Here is a 22,926-nt window from a genome sequence, read left to right on the forward strand (position 1 = left end):
ACGGTGGCCATGTGAGTTTCAAACTTTACCGATTCTATGCAAATTGTAATAGTTTCTAAGAAGTCTGTGTTGCAGAAGGGTAAAGTTGGTGGGATGTGAGAGATACAGTGATCTTGAAGGATGTGCAAGATGCACTGGTTACACATTCAAAAGGACTGCAAGGTAGCAATGGCAATTTTGTTGTTGAGGAATTTGTTGTGAATGAAATGGGCTATCTCCCTAAAAACTAGCTGATGCTTAAGGTATAACCAACATGCAGTATTTAGGTTTAGCTGAAAATAATCTGGGTGGACAAAGTGAAAAGATAATTTTAGGAGTCAGTAACAAGAATTTTGGCAGTGGTGGTAATAGTGAAGATGATAACTGCGAACAGATAGTAACAAAGAACTAGAACTATTACGTTTCCTAACTAGGCTTCCTAAAAGTATTCAGTATTATGTTTTGTAAAAAATGTAGTACCAGATCTCATTTTCATAGGCAAATACTTGGTTTACAAACCAAGCTATGCATTTCCTAAAAACCGTGTAACAAGGATATTTAATTTAAACTGTGTTTTTCCGTATACGTATGCATTCTAGGCTTTTTGGGTAAAGGGGAGATGCATTGTAACCAGCGAATACACCGGCAGCAGTGTGCTTTTTTCTGTCCCTGCAGCTGCAAATCACATTTATTGGGCTCAAGAAATAGTAAAAAAACTCACAAAAAAATGTTTTCATTTAAACAAAATGTGTTGCACTTAAATCAAGAAAAAATCCTCTGTTGTGTCATTCTACCATAACCTTTTTACCTTCTTTCTACCATGCAATGTATTTTAAGTGGAGTTGGATTGGTCTGCAAGATAAATGTTTAACTTTAAGCCTGACTTCTGCACATTTGTGTTTCCCTAAAGTTATTTCTTGTATCATATTTGTACAGTTTTTTTTTCCCGAAAAACATAGACGAATGGGTCAAATCCAGATTGCCTATGTATGTCATAAAGCACCTCACACGGTATCTTATGTGTGGAAATAAATGTATTTGTAGAATAGTGCTAAAGAGTTGCAGAGTGTAATAATATGATGTCATCGTTATTAAAGCCCTGCTCTGCTCAGCCTAGCCTATGATTTCACAGACATTGGTGTGGCTCAGTTGGCAGTTAGAGGTGGGCTGGCAGGGGCAGTAACGCTCCACTACGAGGATGTATCCTATGTTCCTCAAATCTCACTTATGGGAACTGATGTGGGCTGGTCTTCCTTTGCAACACTACATTGCCAGTTCAAAACATCAAGAACAAACCCGCACTTAACCATGAATGAGAAAAGCCTATATTTGAATAGCAGACTACATACAACTGCAGCTCTTGGCACGTGGATGAAGCACTAAATAAAAACAATGGGCTTGAGTCGCAAAGGTAAAATTACGCATTTTGTAAGTTTACAGGCCTATCTTTTAATGTGTGATGTTCTGCGTCCCGTCTCCGCAGTCTTAAAGCTACTATTAAAATGCAGTTTTGTGACTATTGAAAAAGAGTACACTAACACAAATGTGTGATTTTACCTTTGTAAATCAGGCTCAATGTTTACGCCTTTCCTAAGGTACAGTAAAGCGTAGATACAGGTCAAAAGGCAGAACATTCCAACATTTGGTACCACAGTGGACATTCTTTAAGAGAAACAAGTGATTCTGCACAATAAGCACTTTAGTGATGAACTCTTACCGAAATCATGTATGGCAGGCACTATATTGATGCACCATCTAAAATGCCAAAAGCGGGAGCTTCTTTTTTATTGTATCTATTTAACGCTGTGTTGGAATGTAGTGCAAGGCTAAGTTAAACTCTTACATTATCCCACAATGATAACCGATGCCCTGAATATACAAGATAGCATGCTTCTTAGTTGTTTAAAATTGCAGTGCCTCCAAATTGCCCTGGAAATACTTTCTATGTCTTTAACATGTGTCTGGAAGCGTATGACATACAAATAGCAAATGTGGTTCTCTGTGAAAGATAACATCAACACCATATAGTTTGCAGGTATACCATTCTATTTTTTAGGAACTAAAAGATATACAATTTTTTTTTTTTTTTAAATAAATTGTGTTTGCTTTTCGATGTCAATTATGAGTGATTTGCATCTTAAGCAGAGCGCTAAAGCATTACATCTTCACTGAATATAAATGACAGGTTAATACCCATCAAGTTCCATTGTATTGTTGCTTGCATTGTAAGCAATTGAAAAAAATGTTCACAGTCGAATTTACAGAAAGTTCTGATGGATGAAAGCCCCTCACACTCCATGCATAAGTTGAGAACCATTCCTGAATGTTCTTTCACTTAAAACGTTACCCAGAAGTCTAATTCTCACACCTTAGGTTCATCCTATGTCTTCCATGGTTTTAATTTTTTATTTTATTTTAATTTTCTAGTGTGCTAAATTACACAATTGTTTTGTACTCAGTAAACGCTTTTCTGGAGAAACACAACCCTGTAAGGGTATGCCCTACATATCTCTATCGAGGAGAATACTTCAGATTTTTACTAGTCCGTGTGCTTTGTTCTGTGTGGCTGACCTGATATTAGATTTATATGCCAGACGTTTGTCAATTATTTCAATAACATTTCCCTGGTGATAGATGAAAGAACTCCTGCTCAGACATAAACTTACCCTGACCGTGTATATGCCTTTCTTCAAAGTATGTTTCCCAGGACAGGCAACAATTTAGTATAGACCTCCATTCACCATTAGCTATGGTAATCAGTACAATTAGCAGCTATCCTTCCACTTTCACTCTCTCATGTAAACCTGCTGGTGTTGTGTCAGTGATTAAATCTTCCTTCAGTGCCACTCAAGTAGGAACCTGATAGTTCTCCTGCCTTCCTGTGATACAATGTCCCACCTCTCACCATCAGTGCCACACTTCTGTCAGTTTCGGCTCTTATGAATAGAATCATGTCTTCAGAACCTGGGACCTCTCTCAGAATATGTCTTAGAAGAACAAGTTACTAAACTTCGGTAACACTCTTTCTGTTGGATACTCTATCTAACCACAGATTTCTCAGCCTCAGAATACTCCCCAGGTATGAGTCTGTATCCAGAAACCTTTTCTAGTAATGCTTGTTTGCACCATTGACTCTGTACTACTAGGTAAGGGATGCAGTGGAGCTTCAGATGAGCTCCACCCGTGCACCCTTATGAGAGTTTCTTATTTCAATTTTTGTACCCTCAGACATGGAGTGTAAACAATTATTGATACCAGTATACTGATCTCTAATTTGGGGCCTTTTTAGATGTTATAATGTGGCCAGTACACAGAAAGGGGAGGTGGGAGGGCAGAGAGGAATCTGCAGTTAGATTGACTGTCCACCAGAGAGAGCATTGCAGAAGATAAATAACTTGGTCATCGGAGGGATACTTCTTAAGGCAGAGTCCTCACCATAGAATAGATACCCAAACACTAGCTTCCTAGGTGGAGGGCATGTGAAGAGGGCTCCAACCACAAAATCTTACAGGACCAAAATGGCAAAATGCCCTTCCTGTTGGACTGGACAATCAAGGCAGTACTTCTTTGAGAAAGTGCGCACAGATGCCCACTTCGCAGCCTGGCAGATGCCAAGAATGGGCATTCCGGAGGCCAATGCACTGGTAGCAGTGTTAAACATGATGGAATGGGGCCTCAGACCTTCTGGAGCCTGCTTCTTGGGCATTGCATTACCGATCTTAATGTAGAGTATTATCCGTCTCCACAGGGCATTCTGCACATTTTTCCCTTTCTTCACTTCGGAGAACCCCATAAAAAACTGGTCATCCACATAATGTTCCTTGGTACGATAATGTCAAAACTTAAAGTACATGTGGGGGTCCAGCCAATGCATCTTTCCCTCTTCTTTTGAGGTGTGTGGTGGGTCACACTAAGCTGGTAGGGTGACAGATTCCCCAACGTGAAAGGGAGTTGTTACTTTTAAGTAAAAAGCCTTCCTGAGTCTCTAGCACCAATTTGTCTGGGACAAAGGTGGTAAAGGGGGTTTGCACCAAAACTCTATGAGCTGAGCTAATCACAATAAGGAAAATAGTTTTCAAAGTCAAGAAACTCAGGAAGAACTAGCACCAGCAAGAAGGGGTTTCCCATGAGAAATATTAAAACCAAACTGATGCTTCACTTTTGCATCACAGATGGTTTAGCAGAAAACAGCTGTATTAAAACCTTTATAAACCTCACCACAACATGTGATTTAAACAGAGACTGTTCATTCAGCAAATGAAGAAAGCAGAAAGGTCCAACAAATAATCTTTTATGATGCCGACAGCAAGGATTTGCTAGGTCTAAAACAAAATGAATAAAAGAATATCTGACAGTCTGTCCGTAAAGGGTCCGTCTTGCAGATGCCACTCAAGGCCACAGATATGTCTAAGCACCCAGCATAAATTACTTTATGATAGGGAGCCTGATGGCAAGGATGACTTCCACAACTTGAGATGGCAGCTCAAATGCAGTTAACTGCAACTAGTCAACCTCAATGCATGGAGGAGTAGATTGTACAAGTTCCGGTGAAGGAGCCTGCCCTGCTACTGTGACAGAATATCCTCCAAAAGTGGTAGCCTGATGAGAGGACAGATGCTCATGCCCGTGTTGTGGGTCCACGCCCTGCTGGCCCAATCTGGAACCACTAGAATGATGTGGTCCTCGATCTTTTTCAGAACTCATGGAAGGAGGGGCAGAGGCTGGAAGGCATACAGAGGTCCTGTGTTCCTTTCCAGTCAGAATGCATCTCCTAGTGAGTGCTCCTACTGAAACTTCAACACATAAACCTTTGTCACTGTACAGTCTCAGCTGTGGAAAAAGATCTAAGCCAAGGTTCTCCTCACTGCCGGAAGATATCCTATGTCACTTTGGTATCTAGACCCCATTTGTGATCTCCTGCTTAGCTCATCCACTCTGGCAATCAAGGATCGAGCCATATGTTTCGCAATCAGGGCAATACCCTGACACTCCAACCAACTCTAGAGGTGCAGAACATCTTGACGCAGGACTCTACTCTGCAATGCTTGTTGCAATACCAAATGGTGGGGTTGTTGTGCATGGAACCTGCACCAGCCTTCCCTGGATGGATGATAGGAAGACCATTAGCTTCAGAGTAATGGCCCGCAACTCCAACAAATTGATATGGAGTGATCTTCCAAGGGAAACGAGAATCCTCTTATCTCCACCTGACCAAGATGACCTCTCCAACTCAGTCATTACACACCTGTCACCACCATTAGCACTGGGTAGGGAAGAGAAAGAAGTCTGCCACTAGACCAGCTGCTTTCAAGGAGCCACTACTGCAGTTCATGAGCCATCGTTTCTGGAATCTTGATGGCATTCAATAGATTTCCTAGATGCTAGGTGCTAGGGCCACTGCGATTTCATATTTTCATATTCCATCACAGAGCCTGCATGTGCCACCTCACATAGTCAACCGAAAGGATGGAGGAGACTAGAAGGTCGAGAAGCCTCAGATCTGCTCCCACCAAAATCTTGAACCAAAGCTGAAAGGATCATAGCCTGAATGTCCTGGAATTGTTGCAGCAGAGGGAATGCCTTGATCTGCAGGGTAACCAGGATAGCCCCAATGAATGTTAGCCTCTGCAAAGGAAATTGGTGTGACTTTATGGCTCACTGATTGTGAATTCCAACAAACTCAGGAGGTTCCTTGCCATGTGAAGTGGTGTACGACTTTCAACAGCTAGTCTTCAAGGCAAGCAAAAACTGCTATATCAAACCTCTAAGGAATGGCAGCGACCACCGCTATCACTTTTTGTGAACACCTGAGGACCACTGGTGAGGCTGAAGGGGAGCATTTCAAACTGAAAATGCTCCTAACCAGAAAATGTCTGAAGTACCGCAGCACAGGCATATGAAAATTAACTACAGCATGGTCCACAGACACCATACAATCACTGGCGTACAGGGTAGATAGGATCTAGGCCAATGTGAGCCTTTTGAATTCGTCCTTCAGCAGGAAGGCATTCAGAGAACGAAGGCCTAAAATGGGCCAAAGTCCCCATCCTTCTTCAGTAAAAAGGAATTACAAGAATAGAGCCACTCTCCTACTTCTGAGTCCAGAACACTTTAGGTAGTTTCTTTCGTAAGCAAAACTCCCAACACTTGCAACAGAATGAACACGAGTTCCTCTGAGATTTGCTCTGATTTTGGGGGCTGCAGGAGTGGTGGAGCAGAAAGAAAGGGTACAGCATAGCCATGCTGAACGATTTGAAGGACCCATCTATTGGACATGATGGATCGCCACCCCAGAGGAAAGTGCTAGAACCTGTCTACCTTGAGGTGGTTTTGCAACCACAATGTTAAGATAAAGTGGTATGGTTGCTGTTGCCATAGGAGAAGGAGACTGGAGGACTGGTGGCCTTGTTGGTCTGCATGTTCCCTAACAGATCCATGTCCCTGGCCTTGAAAGGAGTGACTGGGGAAACTGATGTTTCCAGTACACCAGCCCCCTAGAGTAACCTCAGAATCTCCTAAACTGGTGAGTAAACCATTTGACAGGGGTCAAAAGATATAGGGCGCATGTTGTAGCAGTAATTTCTTTGAAATGTTCCAAGGCAGTATTGGCTTTCTCGCCACACAGGCATGAACCAAAGATATATCCATGAGAGAGGGTATGTACGGCTCCAGAAAATCCTGTGGAGCACCACACTAGTGCCAACTTCTCTTCCTAGATACTCAATAGTATTATGACCAGAATGAATCACATATTTGATCTCCTCTTGTCCAACCCGGATTCTTTGAGCCATTGAGTTTCTAAAAACTTCTGGAACTACAGGCAAGATCTCACCTGCCATGTCCCAGGAAGTATGAGTACATTGGCCCAATAAGCAGACTGCATTGACTGATCTCAGTCCTAGGCTAGACAAGGAAAACATTTGTTTTCCAAACACCTCAATCATTTTAGACTCCCTATCCAGAGGAGTGAAAGGGAGTGAATTGGGGCTCATCTTGCTGAGGCATGAACAACCAGACTCTCTGGAGGTGGACGTTTAGTGAGAAAAACAGGATTGCTTCCTTCTGGCCACCTTCCTATTCGCCGTTGGCAAGAACAGGACTTTGACCAGGTACTTATTAACGTATCATTAAGGGCCTCATTGAAAGGAAACAAGGGGTCAAATGTGGCTGGCTCAGGTTATAAAAGTTCCATAATGACGTTAGTCTTAGACTCAGCAGAGGACATCCAAGATTTTAGCTGCTCATTGGACTGCTACTGCAAATGATGCACTCTCATCTGTTGGTGGTCCAAATGACAAATTCAACTCTGTATCAGGGAAAGACTCAAGCCCACTGGCCCCTTGTAAAAAACTGTCATCATCATCATAATGAGCTAAGGTGTAAAGTGACTGGAAGTGCCTTGGCAATTTTGTGGCGTGACATTGGTTGGGATCGAGCTGAAGTCAGTTTACGATCAGATATTGGAATCAGCACTAGATCCTCGTGTGGCACTGATGGCATCAGAATCAGATTGACAAGGGAGGGACTGGTGTTGGAAGTTTGTAATAGAGTCAGTAAGGGGCATGGTATGGGTTTCAGAGGGTGAGACAATGCAGAGGGTGGATCCACTGACAGTAACACAGCAGGAGGTCCCAGTAGACCTGTGGGGCCCAAAGGTATGCCAGAAGAAGCTGGAAGAACACAATATATTTTCAGATTGGCCTCCTTAAAGGCATCAACTTGCTGAGGCGTCATCAATGACCTGAGAAAATTGGGGAACACGGGGATCAATTGTGGGATTCTCTCTGCTACGGAAGATATGGAGCGAGATTGACCAACCTTACGACACTCTTGTAGTATTTAATGTCATGGCAACATGACAGAAAAATTTAACAGTAACACAAATACAGAACCTTACATTAAAATGTTAATCTATACAACACTATTCATGTTTACATCCATCTTGTATGCAAATCTCCCTTTTTATATGGCGTTTAATGAGTTAGCCTGTCTCCAAGCCTTGTCAGTTTTGGTAGATGAGGAAAAAGAGGCAGAAAAGGCTACAGTCATTTGGCCAGGGTTACACATCTTAGACACAATGGGGCACCTGGGGATGCTCAGGTTTTCTGGTTTTGTAGTCTGACATCTGTTCTCTCTGGAAGCCTGGTGTTAACATACTCACCAGTCATCAGGTTTGACAGCACTGGGGTCAGGGATCCTCAGTCGTTCATCCCATTCATCTGGTTTTCTCTCATCTTGGTCTTCTATTTCTTTAGGTGGGTTCACAGGAGGAATCATGTCTTCCAACAAATGTCCCTTGCTGACAGATGTTTGGTCAATGAACATTTCAAATGTATCATCTGGTTTCAAAACTAAATTCAAGACAGGGGTGTACACATAAGAAAAAGGGGTTCGAAATAAAGCATGCACATGCTCATTATGATTGTAAAGTACAAGACCTTTGGTAATGAAATTTCTGGTAGAGACTTATTCTAGTTGCAGATTCTTTACCTTAGAATTTCCACCAGGCGTCAGACTAGATCTGGAGATTTTTCTTCGAGCAATACCTTTGCATGTCGGTAGGTGGCGTTGGTCGACTCAACTGGCGTCATTGGCATCGTAGTTGCCGTGATGACGCTGGGAGTAGTATATAGACGTGGCCTTTGTGTAGTGACGTCAGTTTCTTTTAATGACTTTCCATGCCAAAGCGCAGAGCCGCTAAGAACACTGAGATTGGTGCGCCAGAGCTAAGGACCTGAAAGGGGAATCCCTGTCCCTAGAAATCAATTCGCAGGTGGGGAGGATGGGTGGGCGGTAAGGAATCTGCAACTAGAATATGTCTCTACCAGATATTTTGTTACCGAAGGTAAGTAACTTGTACATCTGATAGAGACTTCTAGTTGCAGATTCCTTACCTTAGAATAGGTACCCAAGCAATGCCATGGAATGCAGTGGAAGGAGCAGTTGCTCTGGTGGAATGAGCACGCAAGCCCTCAGGGGATTGCTTCTTGGCCAAAGCGTAGCACATTTTGATGCAAAGAAGCACCCATCAAGAGATGGTACGCTTTTGCACCGCCATCCCTTTCTTCACACCCACATATCCAACAAAGAGTTAATCGTCCACTCGGAAATCTTTAGCACGATTAAGATAGAACGCCAATGCTCTTTTTGGATCCAGACGGTGGAGTCTCTCCTCCTCCTGAGAAGGATGTGGGAGTGCGTAGAAAGTAGGCAGGGTGATGGACTCGCCTACATGAAAAGGCGTAACCACCTTTGAAAGGAAGGAAGCCTTAGTGCGCAACACCACTTGCACAGACAAGTATGGAAGTTTAGATGAAAGGGCTTGAAGCTCACTCTCCCTGCGAGCAGAGGTGATGGCAACAAGAAAGACATTTTCGAAGGTGAGGAGCCACAAGGGACAATTATGCATCAGTTCAAAGGGAGTAAACATTAAATAAGTAAGGACAAGACTGAGGTCCCACTGAGGCATGATAAATGGAGTGGGAGGAAATAAATTGGTGAGGCCTTTTAGGAATCTACTCACAATAGGAGATTTTAAAAGTGAGGGCTGATCAGGTAACCTAAGGAAGGCTGAAATGGAAGATAAATACCCTTTAAGGGTGCCCAAAGCAGACCCTTGCTGGGCCAAAGAAAGAATGAACAGAAGAACCTCTGATAGAGGGGCGGAGAGGGGATCAACAGATTTGTTGGTCCATTTATTCCAACGACAGGCGTATAGAGTTTTGTTTGAGGGACGCCTGGCTGCCAAGATAACATTGCAGACTTCGGGTGGAACATCAAAAGTCATCAACTGTCGCTGCTCAATCTCCATGCACGAAGACAGAGGTTGGACAGGTTCGGGTGAAGAACCGTCCCCTTTTGCTGTGACAGAAGATCCGCCCGAAGAGGCAGACTGAGTGGAGGATCGATGGACATGCTCAATAGCTCTAGATACCAGACTCTCCGTGCCCAGTCGGGAGCACCAAGATGACTTGGGCCCGGTCGTTTCTGATCTTCTTGAGAACTCTGGGCAGAAGTGGTATAGGCGGAAAGGAGTAAAGGAGGCCAGAGCTCCACTCGAGACGTCTCCGAGCGAGTGCCGCCTTGGAAACTCCAACGCGCAAAACAGCTGATGTTGCCCGTTCTCTGTGGAGGCAAACAGATCTAACCAAGGCTCTCCCCACTGCTGAAAGAGACCTCGCACCACCTCCGGATGGAGACGCCATTCGTGATTGGCTGTGCATCGAAGGCTGAGTTTGTCTGCTCTGGCATTGAGAGAACCAGCTAGATGTTGAACCACCAGGGTTATGCCCTGATGTTCCAGCCATGTACAGAGGTGTAGTGCCTCCTGACAAAGGGTCCAGGACCCTACTCTGCCCTGTTTATTGCAGTAACACATGGCAGTAGTATTGTCTGTGAACACCTGCACTACTTTCCCTTTGAGAGAGGGAAGAAATGCTTTCAAAGCAAGCCTGATTGCCCGGAGCTCCAGAAGATTGATATGGAGCCCAGACTCCGCAAGAGACCAGAGGCCTCTGATCTCCACCTCTCCCATGTGGCCACCCCAACCCAGAAGTGACGCATCTGTCACTATAGAGAGATCTGGTTGGGGGAGGGAGAGGGAGAGGGATCTGCCGTGGACCCAATGCGGATTCGAAAGCCACCACTGCAGGTCTTTCACAGTCCCCTCCGGGATCTGGACCATGTCGGAGAGATTCCCCTGATGCTGCGCCCAATGGAACTTCAGGTCCCACTCCACAGCCGGCATATGTCATCTGGCATGTGTTACTAGCAGGATTCACAAGGCCATGAGGCCCAGCAGCCTCAGAGTCAGTCTAACCGAAACCCAAGACCAAGGCCGAAAGATCGAAATGGTAGCCTGAATGTCTTGGACTCGCTTTTCGGGAGGATAAGTCCAAAACTGCACTGTGCCCAGAACAGCTCTGATGAAAGGGAGCATCTGAGAGGGAGTCCGGTGTGACTTCGGCACGTTTATAGTGAACCCAGCGTATGCAGGAGGTTTGCTGCAGTCTGAAGTTGGGAGACGACTTTTTGGGGTGAATCCACCTTCAATAGCCAGTCATCAAGGTAGGGGAAGACTGACACCCCTAACCTGCGCAGATGAGCTGCAACACCCGAGGGGCTTTGGTAAGGCAGAAGGGGAGCACAGTAAACTGAAAGTGCTTGTGAGCTACCCCGAATCGTAGATAACGTATGTGGGCAGGCAGGATGGGGATGTGGAAATAAGTGTCCTGCAAGTCCAATGCTACCACCCAGTCTTCTGGGTCCAAGGCAGACAGAACGTGAGCCAGGGTGAGCATTTTGAATTTCTCCTTCTTAAGGAAGTAGTTCAGGTCCCGAAGGTCTAGGATAGGACATAAGCCCTTGTCCCTTTTCGGCACCAGAAAGTAGCGGGAATAACAACTATGACCTACATCGGGCACAGTGACCTTTTCTATAGCTCCCTTAGCCAAGAGAGCTGCGACTTCCTGGTGGAGAAGTGCCAAATGATCCTTAGGAAGGTGACTGAAGGATGGAGGCATGGCTGGTCGAGCAGATTTGAAAGGGAGGGAGTAGCCCTTTCGAACGATCTGCAAAACTCATCTGTCCATAGTGATGGATTCCCAGTGGGGCAGGTGATGGCGAATCCTGTCACCAACTGGATGGGAGTGAAGGGACGGACTAGAAGTGTTTGGAGGCTGCAGCAGGGGCAGAGGTGGACTGGGCAAACCTCTGGTTCCCTGTCCCACGCCCACTTGGAATTCCGCGTTCCCGGCCACACAGAGTCTGGACAGCATGGGTGGCACAGTTGCTGGGTGGAGGACGTGACAGGGAGCCCCTTCTGTGGCCACAAAGGGGGCGAGGAGCAGAGGAAAGACCAAGGGACCGAGCTGTAGCCTGGGAATCCTTGAATCTCTCCAAGGCCGAGTCCACTTTGTCTCCAAAGAGACAGCAACCATCAAAGGGCATGTCCATGAGTGACTGTTGGACATCTCCAGAAAAAACAGAAGCACGCAACCAGGTGTGACGTCTCAAGGCCACCGTCGTAGCAACTGATCTGCCAAGAGAGTTGGTCGTGTCCAGCCCACAACGGATTGTGAACTTTGACGGATCTCTCCCATCGTTCACAGCTTGGGAGACTAGAGCACTGGCCTCTTCCGGCATCTGCGGCAGGACCTGCACAACCGTATCCCACAAAGAGTGGGTATAGCGGCCCAAAAGGCATGCAGTGTTCACAGACCGCAGAGTGAGACGGGAGGAGGAAAACAAGTTCCTACCAAACTGTTCCAGCCTTTTTGATTCCCTGTCCGGTGGTGCCTGAAGAAGAGGAAGCCTGGATGACAAGACTCTCAGGAGTGGGGTGTTGGGACAGGAATTTAGGGTTCGGAGCGGGCTGATGGCGGCGTGCAATAGTCCTATTCACAGGAGCCCCTGTGTTGGGTTTGGACTAAGTACCAAAAGGACATTGGTGAGTGCTTCATTGAATGGCAAAAGGGATTCTGAAGTGGAAGCCCCAGGTTGAAGCACCTCCGTCAGGAGATTAGAGCTGATCTCTACAGTAGGAAGCTCAAGGCCAAGGACCTCAGCTGCCCTACTGACCACCATACCATTATTCGCTCCCTCCGCTATAGCCACGGTAGGAGGAGACACCATGCCAGCGTCAGGGGAAGTATCCAGACCACTGGCGTCGCCCAATTCCTGAGCCCAATCCAAAGATGGATCATCCTGGTATTGATAAGGGTCCAGGGACCCCTCGAATCCCTCACAAAATTTGTACCCATTGGAAAAAGGGTCCAAAACCGACCTGGGGCGAATAGGCCCCATCAAAGACAAAAGCGGCATCGGCCGACGCCGCTCCGAGTCGTCGAGATAAGTATTTGGTCGACGTTGGGAGCATTGACAATTGACCTGGTGCCGGGGAAGGTCTCAAGGGTGCAACTGGCGCTGGTGCCGATCCGGAGGTGACCTCGGTGGCCGGAGCTGAATCCGCCAGCGCAGAACCCAAAGGCCCCTCAACTGAACCCCTTGGGCCAAAGGCGCCTTATCGGGATCGGTCCGCCCAAAGATGAGGGCAATGGCCTCATAGAACTCTTGAAGCTGGGCAGGGGTCGCTCCGGCTCCGAGAAACTCGGGGAAGCATGGAGCCGACCCAGATGCAGGCTCCGAGGATGGAGGCCTTGAGCATCGACACTCTTCCTGTGTCGCGTCAGCCGAGCGATGGGGCGAAGTCGGAGAGCGATGGGACTTCTTCGACTTCTTCTTCTTCTTACCTGTACCTAAAGATCTAGAAGAAGACGAGTGGTGATGGGTCCGTGAACTGTCTTGAGACCTTCCTCTTGATTGAGACCGTGACTTACGCTGAGTCAAGTGCCGGGCAGCCATTATCTTTAGGGACAGCTCCCTCAAAGCCTTCGGGTGCATGTCCCGACACTCGGAGCACGACAGACAAACCAGATGAGAATCTGTCAATGACATTGTGCAGTGACAGTCCTCTCACAGCTTGAAACTGGTCTTCAGGGACATCCTCGACCCACCAAAAGTATCACAAAATCTTGAAAAACGGTCAAAGTCGGTCAAAAACAGACCAGGATAGCTCTTGTCCAGATCAGCGTGTGGCGCGGAAAGAAAAGAACTGACGTCACTGCGAGAAGGCGGTGTCTATATACTACTCCTGACGTCATCACGGTGGTACGACACCAACGACACCCGTAGAGTCGACCGACGCCTCCTACCAACACGCAAGGGAATTGCTCGAAGAAAAATATCCAGATCCAGTCTGACGCCTGGGGGAAATTCAATGGTAAGGAATCTGCAACTAGAAGTCTCTATCAGATAAGCAACCTTGAAAATAATTATTGCTTTGTTTTCTCAACGACAGTTGTTCACACGACCACATTCATTTCAATAACCTCAACCAAAAATATAGCATTTTACACAATGAAAAGGAACAACAATCAGTGTCATGCAAAAATTACTACTAGGTTCACAGCTAAGTCTCCAGAGAGATGACATTTTTCATGAAACCGAAGTAAACATATTCCAAAAGGAAGAGGCAATATGTAAAATCATCTTCTTCCCCAACCAATAAAACTGACCAGGACATGAGCACTAGCAATATTCGGTACATCATAGATAAGTCAGTTCCACTTTGATTTTCACCAAAAACATAGAGTTGAAACAGATAGAAGATGCAAATCTCTCCAATTGCTTATGTAAAAGATATTCAGGATCCAACAACACATCAGTTTTACAGACATTGAGCAGCAGGCTGTTTTTGCTACCTGAGTCTTTCATTCGGAGGCCTGCTGATCCCCTATTCAAAAGTACAGAGGTACACCAACAAATGCATATTATGTTTATAAGAATGGAAGCAGCTGAGGTAAATTTGAGGCCGACATTTTCCAATTCTCAAAGAAGTGCTCCAGTTTTGGAGAGAAAGAAGGCAACCATGAGATACACCATGAAGAACTTCTACAGCTGGAGAGAATAGAGTTATGTTATGCAAACATGATTCATGTCAACTTCAGCCACTGCAGAGGTACCAGTCACCAGCCCTGAATGACATAGAGGGATAAGATAATGTACCTGATTGTCAGTAAACCTTTTTAAATGAGAAGCAAAAATAACTGGACGTTATTGTTATATCATCTTGGTCTTTGATTCTTTCCATTGACTATTGACAGTCAAGTATCACAAGCATAAGAGAAGCATAGACATGAACATAGCGTAAAATATTACATGACACTGCACCTTACATCAAATGCTGTCATGACCCCAATACACTGTACTGCAGAGTGACAGGGCTTTACATCATTGGGTTTGTGCCCACTTCTGTACCCCAATTGGTTTTACCCCACTCTCGCTATTGTGCTATGCTGGGGCTATTTAACTACTGTTTCCAGGATTACAGAAGAAACATCACACAAGAATGCTTTCCAATTTTGAGGTTGAATTTAAGCTTAACTGCAGTTTAGGATACATGTAAACTATGCAAAAGTGCTCAAACTGAAGAAAAGTGTTCATACCATGCATTTACGTCATTTAATTTATTTCTTATGTATTAAAAATCATAATCCGAACTACAAGATGGGACTCTAGCTCTGTTACAAGTTTGTAATGCAGATCCACAAAAGAAAAAAATTAAACATTTCTACAGCTACCTGAATGCTTAGAGAGTTGGATATCAATGTAAATCAATGTAAACTGTAAATGTATTTATAAGATGTGTAAGATTTCTGATCATTCTTCGTTGATCAGGGGCACATTTTTTACAGAAACTAGAGAGCTTTATTAGCCAGAATCATATAGAAGTGATTCTTTTCCAGTCGCTGGCTGCTTTTTAAAAGTTCATAAAACATTGAGGAAATACTGCAACCCACGCAAGCACTAATGCCTGGGTGCAAGATCACATGGGCGGTCATTCTGACCGCGGCGGTCGGCGGTCGCCGCCCGCCAAGCGGTTCCCGCCGAAAGACCGCGGCGGCCATTCTGGCTTTCCCGTGGGGCCGGCGGGCGACCGCCAGAAGACCGCCGGCCGGCCCAGCGGGAAAGCCCCTTCAACAATGAAGCCGGCTCGGAATGGAGCCGGCGGAGTTGCAGGGGTGCGACGGGTGCAGTGGCACCCGTCGCGATTTTCACTGTCTGCAAAGCAGACAGTGAAAATCTTTGTGGGGCCCCCAGGGGCCCCACGGCACCCGTTCCCGCCATCCTCCACCGCCAGAAACAGGCTGGCGGGAAGGCGGTCGGAATCCCCATGGCGGTGCTGCAAGCAGCGCCGCCATGGCGGATACCCTGGGCCAGCGGGAAACCGGCGGGAAACCGCCAGCTCCCCTTTTCTGACCGCGGCTTTACCGCCGGGGTCAGAATCGCCCAGGAAGCACCGCCAGCCTGTTGGCGGTGCTTCCGCCGCCCTCCGCCATGGCGGTCATGGACCGCCAGGGTCAGAATGACCCCCATTGTGTGTTATCTGTTGCCCATTGTTTCCAAACAACGTGATTTTGTGAAAATGTGCTTGAAAAAGTTACAATTTTGTGGAATACTCTTATTTGTGGTTTTTGAAAATGCCCCATTTAAGTCTGTTGATAATTTTTGAGCATGAGTTCCAAATGAAGTTCTCAGATAGAGTTACGCTCTAAAAGAGAAAGGTCCTAATTTAGATATTGATGGACAGGTTACTCCGTCACAACGGTGAGGGATATCTCATCGAAATCCCATAGGAAGTAATGGGAATTAGATTTCGGCCAATGGGGCATTGTGACGGGCTAACCCATCGGCCAATATCTAAATCGGGCCCAAAATTGTGGATTCTTTCTAGTTAGCCATCTAATAGGCTTGTGTTCGACTTCTCAGGAATTTCCAGGCGTAACACACACTTACTTTCAGACTTATCTATTCACATAAAATACTTTGTGAATCAGACCTTCACACTAGTGAGTAATTGGCATCTACAAAAGAAGTAAGATGCAACTATCCTCAGAAAAATCTATTGTAATTGGATCGTATGTATTTTAGCCTCATGTTAGCAGGCACCTCTGCTTCTACAAAGTGGGAAGGGAGCCCACTTTAAAATGCAGTATTGTAGCTTTTGTAATTGTGTGCTATTAGTTAAAATAGGGCATTTTTATATTTTACTTTTGGGGGTTATTTAACAAATTTGTTACCCCCATTCACTGCTGCAAACACTTGCGTAAATTAAATTGTATGTTATGTGTTTCCAATTAATATTTCCAGCTTTAAAGCTTTTTAAGAATTAGTTCTTAATTTTCAGATTTAATTTTCAAATAAAAGAGTACAACGTATTTTATACAACATAGTAGAGTCACAACGGCACATGCTAATGTCGAAATCATCCCAATTAATGAACAATATCAAAGCACATAAAATATCATTTTACAGTTTATATTGATAATAAATCCATACCTATCATGCATTCCAAATTAAGAGAAATCTCTCTATGAATACAAACCTAACGTATACAGGTGAGTCTTCATATCTGTGAAGTATGTTTTCAAGTTGGTTTCAGGCTGCTTGGCATGTTTCTCCTCATATTCTCCAGTTTTGGGACTTTTGTGCCTAAAGATGAAGTGCAGTTTGTAGTCCTCTCCACATTTATCAGGTCCAAACATAATTGTATAAGGTGTTTTATCATAAAATTGTTCCTGCAAAATAAAACAATAGTAAATCTCCATAAACCCATTTGGCATCATAAATGCACATCTGAAATTTATGTTTAAAAAAACCCTTTGAATTTAGAATGCTCACGACATGGGCTGCGCTATGATATCTCATCTGTATTCCATGAGACGGAAATAAAATCTGTCAGAATTGTCACCACTGGATGCCAGAGTGACACGTGTAATATCAGAGTGCAACTTAATAGACCCATCAGAAGGTAACGCTAACTGTGATAAATATGCAACAATATTACTGGTAATACTGGAGTGTACACGAGTTGCATTACTGACCCTTTATGACCCTAGAGGTTCATCTGTTTCAGGACAGAGAATGCTCCCTCCTTAGTTCCATCAGTCTTGGTTGAGGTTTGTGGTGCATGCAAGTGCTTTATCTTGATGCTTTCATGTTTTAAATATTTAAGTGATTGATCACATGTAAGCAGAAAGCTTTTGAAGCAACACAAAGACACACCAGAATAGGTCACTATGCGAAACAGATGAGAGGAATTTCTGACCAATAGCAACCCCTAATTGACACCCCCAGTGGAGACAGAATCTCAATGTTGTCTCACTCATGCAAGCCTTAACCCTATCCTTGCTACCACTTGTTATCTTGCTACAGTAAAGATCACTAAAGCAGAAATCAAATGTCCACTTTGTTGGATTCAAATAAATGTTAAAAATGTAGGTCGCCTATAGTGACATATTAATTGCTCCTGCTGCATAGGTTGTGTGCTTCTGATTGGTGAAAGACGTTCTCTATCCTCAAGTCTTTGGAACTGGTTAGTTACTGGGATAAATATGCTTATACTTCATACCACAAACTGAACTGTTTGGGATCCCCAGCATGCCCAGTATTCAGAGTACAGAGATAGGACACATCAATGAGAGAGGGAAGGTTTTAAGGTTGAATTGAATGGAAGCCTGTCTCCATTGACTACAGATGGGCTGTGATTTCAAATAGTCATCACCAACTAAAACTGACAATTATGGTAGAGTGTATTTAGTGAATGCACAGGACCCTTGGTTTGGTGGATTGGGTTCCTAAAGATCTGTCCTTACAGTCAAATTTCAGTAATTGTGCTTTTTTCCATGCAGTATTATTTTACAGCCATCCTCCACCATGAACTGACAGTAAGACTTGAGAGGAAATATGAGAGAATGTGAAGGCTGAAAACATTGATCAGAGGAAAAACATATAGTTAGACTGAAATGTTCAAAATTAGTCTAATGTGCTGCTTTACTACATGTTGCTAACCCTTCTATGATAATAATATAACACTTACCAAGTCCAAATGTTCTGTTTTGCAAAGTAGTTTAATGTATGCTCCACCGCAATCAATTCCATCTTGAAAATTCACCTCGTACCTAAATATAGTGATAAAAAAGTAGACTAAGATGGTTGAAGCAGTGCCTGCAAAGATAGCAATAAGATTGCAGGTGCTAATGGAGGCCATGCGCTAATGGAGGTAATGTATAGCCTGCAATTTCTCTAGCAATAGTCATCAACTTAAACTTCAATGCATATGGATGTGCGGGCACTTATAAGCATGCAGAGCAGGGTTTAATTATTGTCACTCGGTTATGCAACTGTAAACCGCACTTGTGATGCCTTGCTGGTTCAATCAATCAAGGATTTATAGAGCGCACTAATCACCCATTAGGGTCTCAAGGCGCTGGAGGGGAGCTACTGGTCGTAGAGCCATGTCTTGAGGTGTTTCCTGAATGTCAAGAGGTCTTGGGTCTGGCGAAGGTGGAGCGGTAGGGAGTTCCAGGTCTTGGCGGCTAGGTGAGAGAAGGATCTTCCTCCGGCGGTTGCACGGCGGATGCAGGGGATGGAGGCGAGGACGAGGCTGGTGGACCGAAGATTGCGGGTGGGGGTGTGGAAGGTGAGTCTGTCGTTGAGGTAGGCTGGGCCTGTGTTGTGGTTAGCCTTGTGTGCGTGGATGAGGAGTTTGAAGGTGATCCTCTTTGATACTGGTAGCCAGTGAAGGTCTCTGAGGTGGGGGGAAATGTGGTCACGGCGTGGGATGTCCAGGATGAGGCGGGCGGATGCGTTCTGGATTCTTTGCAGTTTTGTTAGGAGTTTGGTTGTTATTCCTGCATATAGGGTGTTTCCGTAGTCCAATCGGCTGCTGACCAGGGCGTAGGTGACAGTTTTCCTGGTTTCGACTGGAATCCACTTGAAGATTTTGCAGAGCATGCGGAGAGTGTTGTAGCAGGAAGAGGAGATGGCATTGACCTGCTGAGTCATGCTGAGTGTGGAGTCCAAGATGAAGCCTAGGTTGCGTGCGTGGGTGGTGAGTGAGGGCGCGGTTCCTAGGGAGGTGGGCCACAAGGAGTCATTCCAAGTTGAGGGGTTGGTGCCAAAGATGAGGATTTCTGTCTTGTCTGTGTTTAACTTGAGGTGGCTTGATTCCATCCAGCTGGCGATGGCGTGAAGTCCGTTGTGGAGGTTGTTCTTTGCAGTTGTAGGGTCTTTCGTGAGGGAGAGGATGAGCTGAGTGTCCGGGAGAGGATGAGCTGGATAACCTAAAAAGAATACATTTGCGTTTTTTATAACAATAGCAACATTGGGTTGGAAGGTTTGGTTTTCCTGAAGTGCTTCAGCTATGATTTCACACAAATACTTCAGCTAACATATACCAATGGACACAAGAATGTGACAGAGGCGCAGGAACGTCACTGCAGAAGACCAAATTATGTAGAATGATAGACTATTTTAGGCAGCAAGTAAGGCAACTTAGATGGCACATTATTCAATTAAATGAAAATCACGTTGCACCTTCTGTGGCTTTACAAACTAGGTATTTAAATATTTTAAAGGTTATTGCTTCAAAAGAGATTGCCACACTTTAGAAAATAGAGGTTTCTTAAGAGCAACAATATAACTCTTGAGCATATCCTTATAAAATATATTTCACTAACAAATAATGTGCATATTCATGGTTAAGGCAGACAGTGGTCTAGCTGTGCAGATGGGCGGGAGGAGAAACAGGAAGGACTGGGAGAGGAAGCTCCGGACGCGGACAGGTAAGTGGGGCTGGGTCCAGGTTTGGTGGGGGTAGTTTTTAAGTCGGGGGGTGTTGGGTAGTTTTTTTGGCGGGGCAGGGTTTTAGGGCTCAAGGAGGGGGGATTGGGTCGTTTTTTTGGCAGGGGGCAGGTTTTTAGGGCTATGGGAAGTTTTCAGGGGTGGGGGTCAGTTTTAGGGCTCAGGGTGGGGGAGCAGGGGTTGAGGTAATTGTTGACAGGAGGCAGGGTTTTAGGCCTCAGGGCAGGGGGAGGGTAAAGGGTAGTTTTAAGGGCTGGGGCGGGTTGTAGGGCTCAGGGCAGGGGGGTCAGTTTTACCAGCTGGGGAGAGCTGGATGGCAGGGCTGGGGTATCGAGTGTTAGGGCGCAGGGTGGGGTATGCAATTTACCACATATATTCCTTTAGCAATCATGCTTTTACAACATAAGTCACTGTAAAGGTATGCATGGTAAAGGCATCTGTGGTAAAGACGCAGTTGTGGTTCAGATCGCATTGTTTAGGCATGCGCGGTTTAGGAATGCCTGGTTTAGGCATGCGTGGATGTATCATGCAATCCAAAAGTAACAAATAGGATAGTTATGAATCAAGACTATTGGTCTCAAGTAAATATTATCAGTGAAGGGTGAACAGAGATTTTATTTGAAGTTCCCTTTATCTACCAAACAAGAATGATTCAACATACATGCAGAGGTCTGTTTTGATGAGGATGTCATTATGTCAACTGAAATGAGATTACATTCAAAATGGCTAATAGTTTATGCACAATGGTAAAGTGCTGGCTTTCAAATGCTTGACTGATACTTGAAAGCGATGGCTGTTGATTGATCTCAGGAAAACAAAAAAGAGATGAGGGGAATGCTTGCTTAAACTAGTCAAAGCCACTGGTAATCAATTAGGCCACATGTCAGTCCATTGTTCCATATTCCACTTTCAAGATAGACCAGCCACAGGCTCATATATGCTCCATCCCTCCATTAGAAGCTGTCAAGCTGGTAATGACAGACAAGGTTCCCCCAGATGAAAACACAAGCAACCCTGACCAGTTTGTGTCTACTTGGACCTCATCAATGAGGTGCATTTTGAATCCAGTGGCACAGATATGTGACAGTGACACAGGAATGTCACTGTAGGAGACCAAATTATGCATCAGTATAGACTATTTTATGCAGCAAGTAAAGACAAATTAGATGGCATATAATTCACTTGAATGAAAGTTATGTTGCACCTTCTATGGGTTTACAAACTAGCACTGGGCCGGTGCAGCCGTTGCTCTTGGGCATCTAGAAAAACAAAGATGTGATCGGTGTAATACTTGAAACAATCTCACCCACTGGTAATTAGTCAGGTGCAATCTGGTCTAGTCTAGTTCACATTTTCCATAATATTCCTCTCTTAGCAGAGGCATGCAGTAGCAAATCACACTTGATCCTGTCCTGTGCCACATGGAACAGCTCAACCCAAACTGCCAGGTTAAGATCCCTCCAAACGGGAATTAATCTCAGCCACTGGAGATTACACTCCCCAGCATTAACTGAATACCTTTAACCTAAATTCCAATTTATCTTCAGTGATTTGAAGCAGGTATCCTCCAAAGCACAGCCACACCTGAAAATATCCATTAACCAGATCAAAACGGCCAGCAACAGACTGACTCAACGACTACTGAACTACATCTCTTACCAAATGAGTTTGTATGCCCTTCCAGCATTTGCGATTTTTTAATATTGAAGAATTTGTTTCTGCTAGGTATTAAAGAATTGAAATATTCGGAATCATGGTATAAGAGTTTGATTTCACGTATAAGAAAGGCTTCAAAGAGAATCCATGTTCACATTTCTCTTTTGTTGTTGAGAAGATTACCATGAACATAATCCACTAGATATAAACAAGATTATGTTGTTTTTTCTCATACACTCTGGGATTGCCCAGTCCTCAGACCGTATTGGTCAGACATCACAATTGCGATCACTAAACTGATAGAAAAAAAATAGACAGCACACCACGCATATGTTAATTGGGATGTACACCCAGATCCAAAGAGATGAAATATGCATGCAAATTAACAGATCTAGCATTAGTCATAGCAAAGTGAAGTAAAGCTGTGTCACTGAGATCAGAAGGGGCACCAAGCAGAAACAGGAATACATGACTGAAGGAAACACGAGCAGCAGGCAGTTGCCATTCTTGCACCAACTAACCGCTCATCTAAGGCTACCAGAAATGTCAACAATATGGGACCCACAGCTATTAGAAGAGGTAAGACTTGTTGAATGCAGAGCATCTTGGACAATATATGCAAACTGAACTGGGCCAGATAACTAGATGGACGGACCTGTAGTCCAAAGTCATCCTAATACACAATAATGTAGATAAAATCTATCCCTAACTCTTTGAAATGATAACAATAAACCTCATGCGCCCCACCTACCTGAGAAGACATGCTACATTGTGCCTGTAATCACCCAACATTGAAACATTATGCATGTGCAAATATGGAGTTATATTTAAGGTGCTGCTTGAGAGATCTCTTGTCAGAGCTATATATATATATATACAAGTTAGGTGGTCCAAGAACCACCAGACTGGTGCGCACTCCAGGCAGTCCGACTGCCACATTACAACCCTGGCAGCCGGACAGCTAGGGGACCATCGTGCCTGCTGGGAGCATGGCTCCCGACAGGCTGATGGCGGTCGGGCTCGTGGTCAGCCATGTAAACACTGAACTCAGCACAGCAGTGCTGATCATGACACATGTTTCTGACA

The 22,926-nt window shown here is 44.8% G+C and overlaps 1 protein-coding gene across 1 annotated transcript in view; it reads right to left on the reverse strand.

Moving 5' to 3' along the window:
* The window catches only part of CLGN (calmegin), a 317,529-nt gene that overhangs the window by 140,563 nt on the left and 154,040 nt on the right, over positions 1-22,926 (reverse strand). The window contains exons 6-8 of the mRNA XM_069241043.1: positions 18,419-18,500; positions 16,925-17,117; positions 8,141-8,330 (exon numbers count right to left, since the gene is read on the reverse strand). Coding sequence (XP_069097144.1) covers positions 8,141-8,330; positions 16,925-17,117; positions 18,419-18,500 — 465 coding nt within the window. The remainder of the gene's footprint in view (positions 1-8,140; positions 8,331-16,924; positions 17,118-18,418; positions 18,501-22,926) is intronic.

This window comes from Pleurodeles waltl, chromosome 1_2 (genome assembly GCF_031143425.1).
Source record: "Pleurodeles waltl isolate 20211129_DDA chromosome 1_2, aPleWal1.hap1.20221129, whole genome shotgun sequence".
Lineage (NCBI taxonomy): Eukaryota > Metazoa > Chordata > Amphibia > Caudata > Salamandridae > Pleurodeles > Pleurodeles waltl.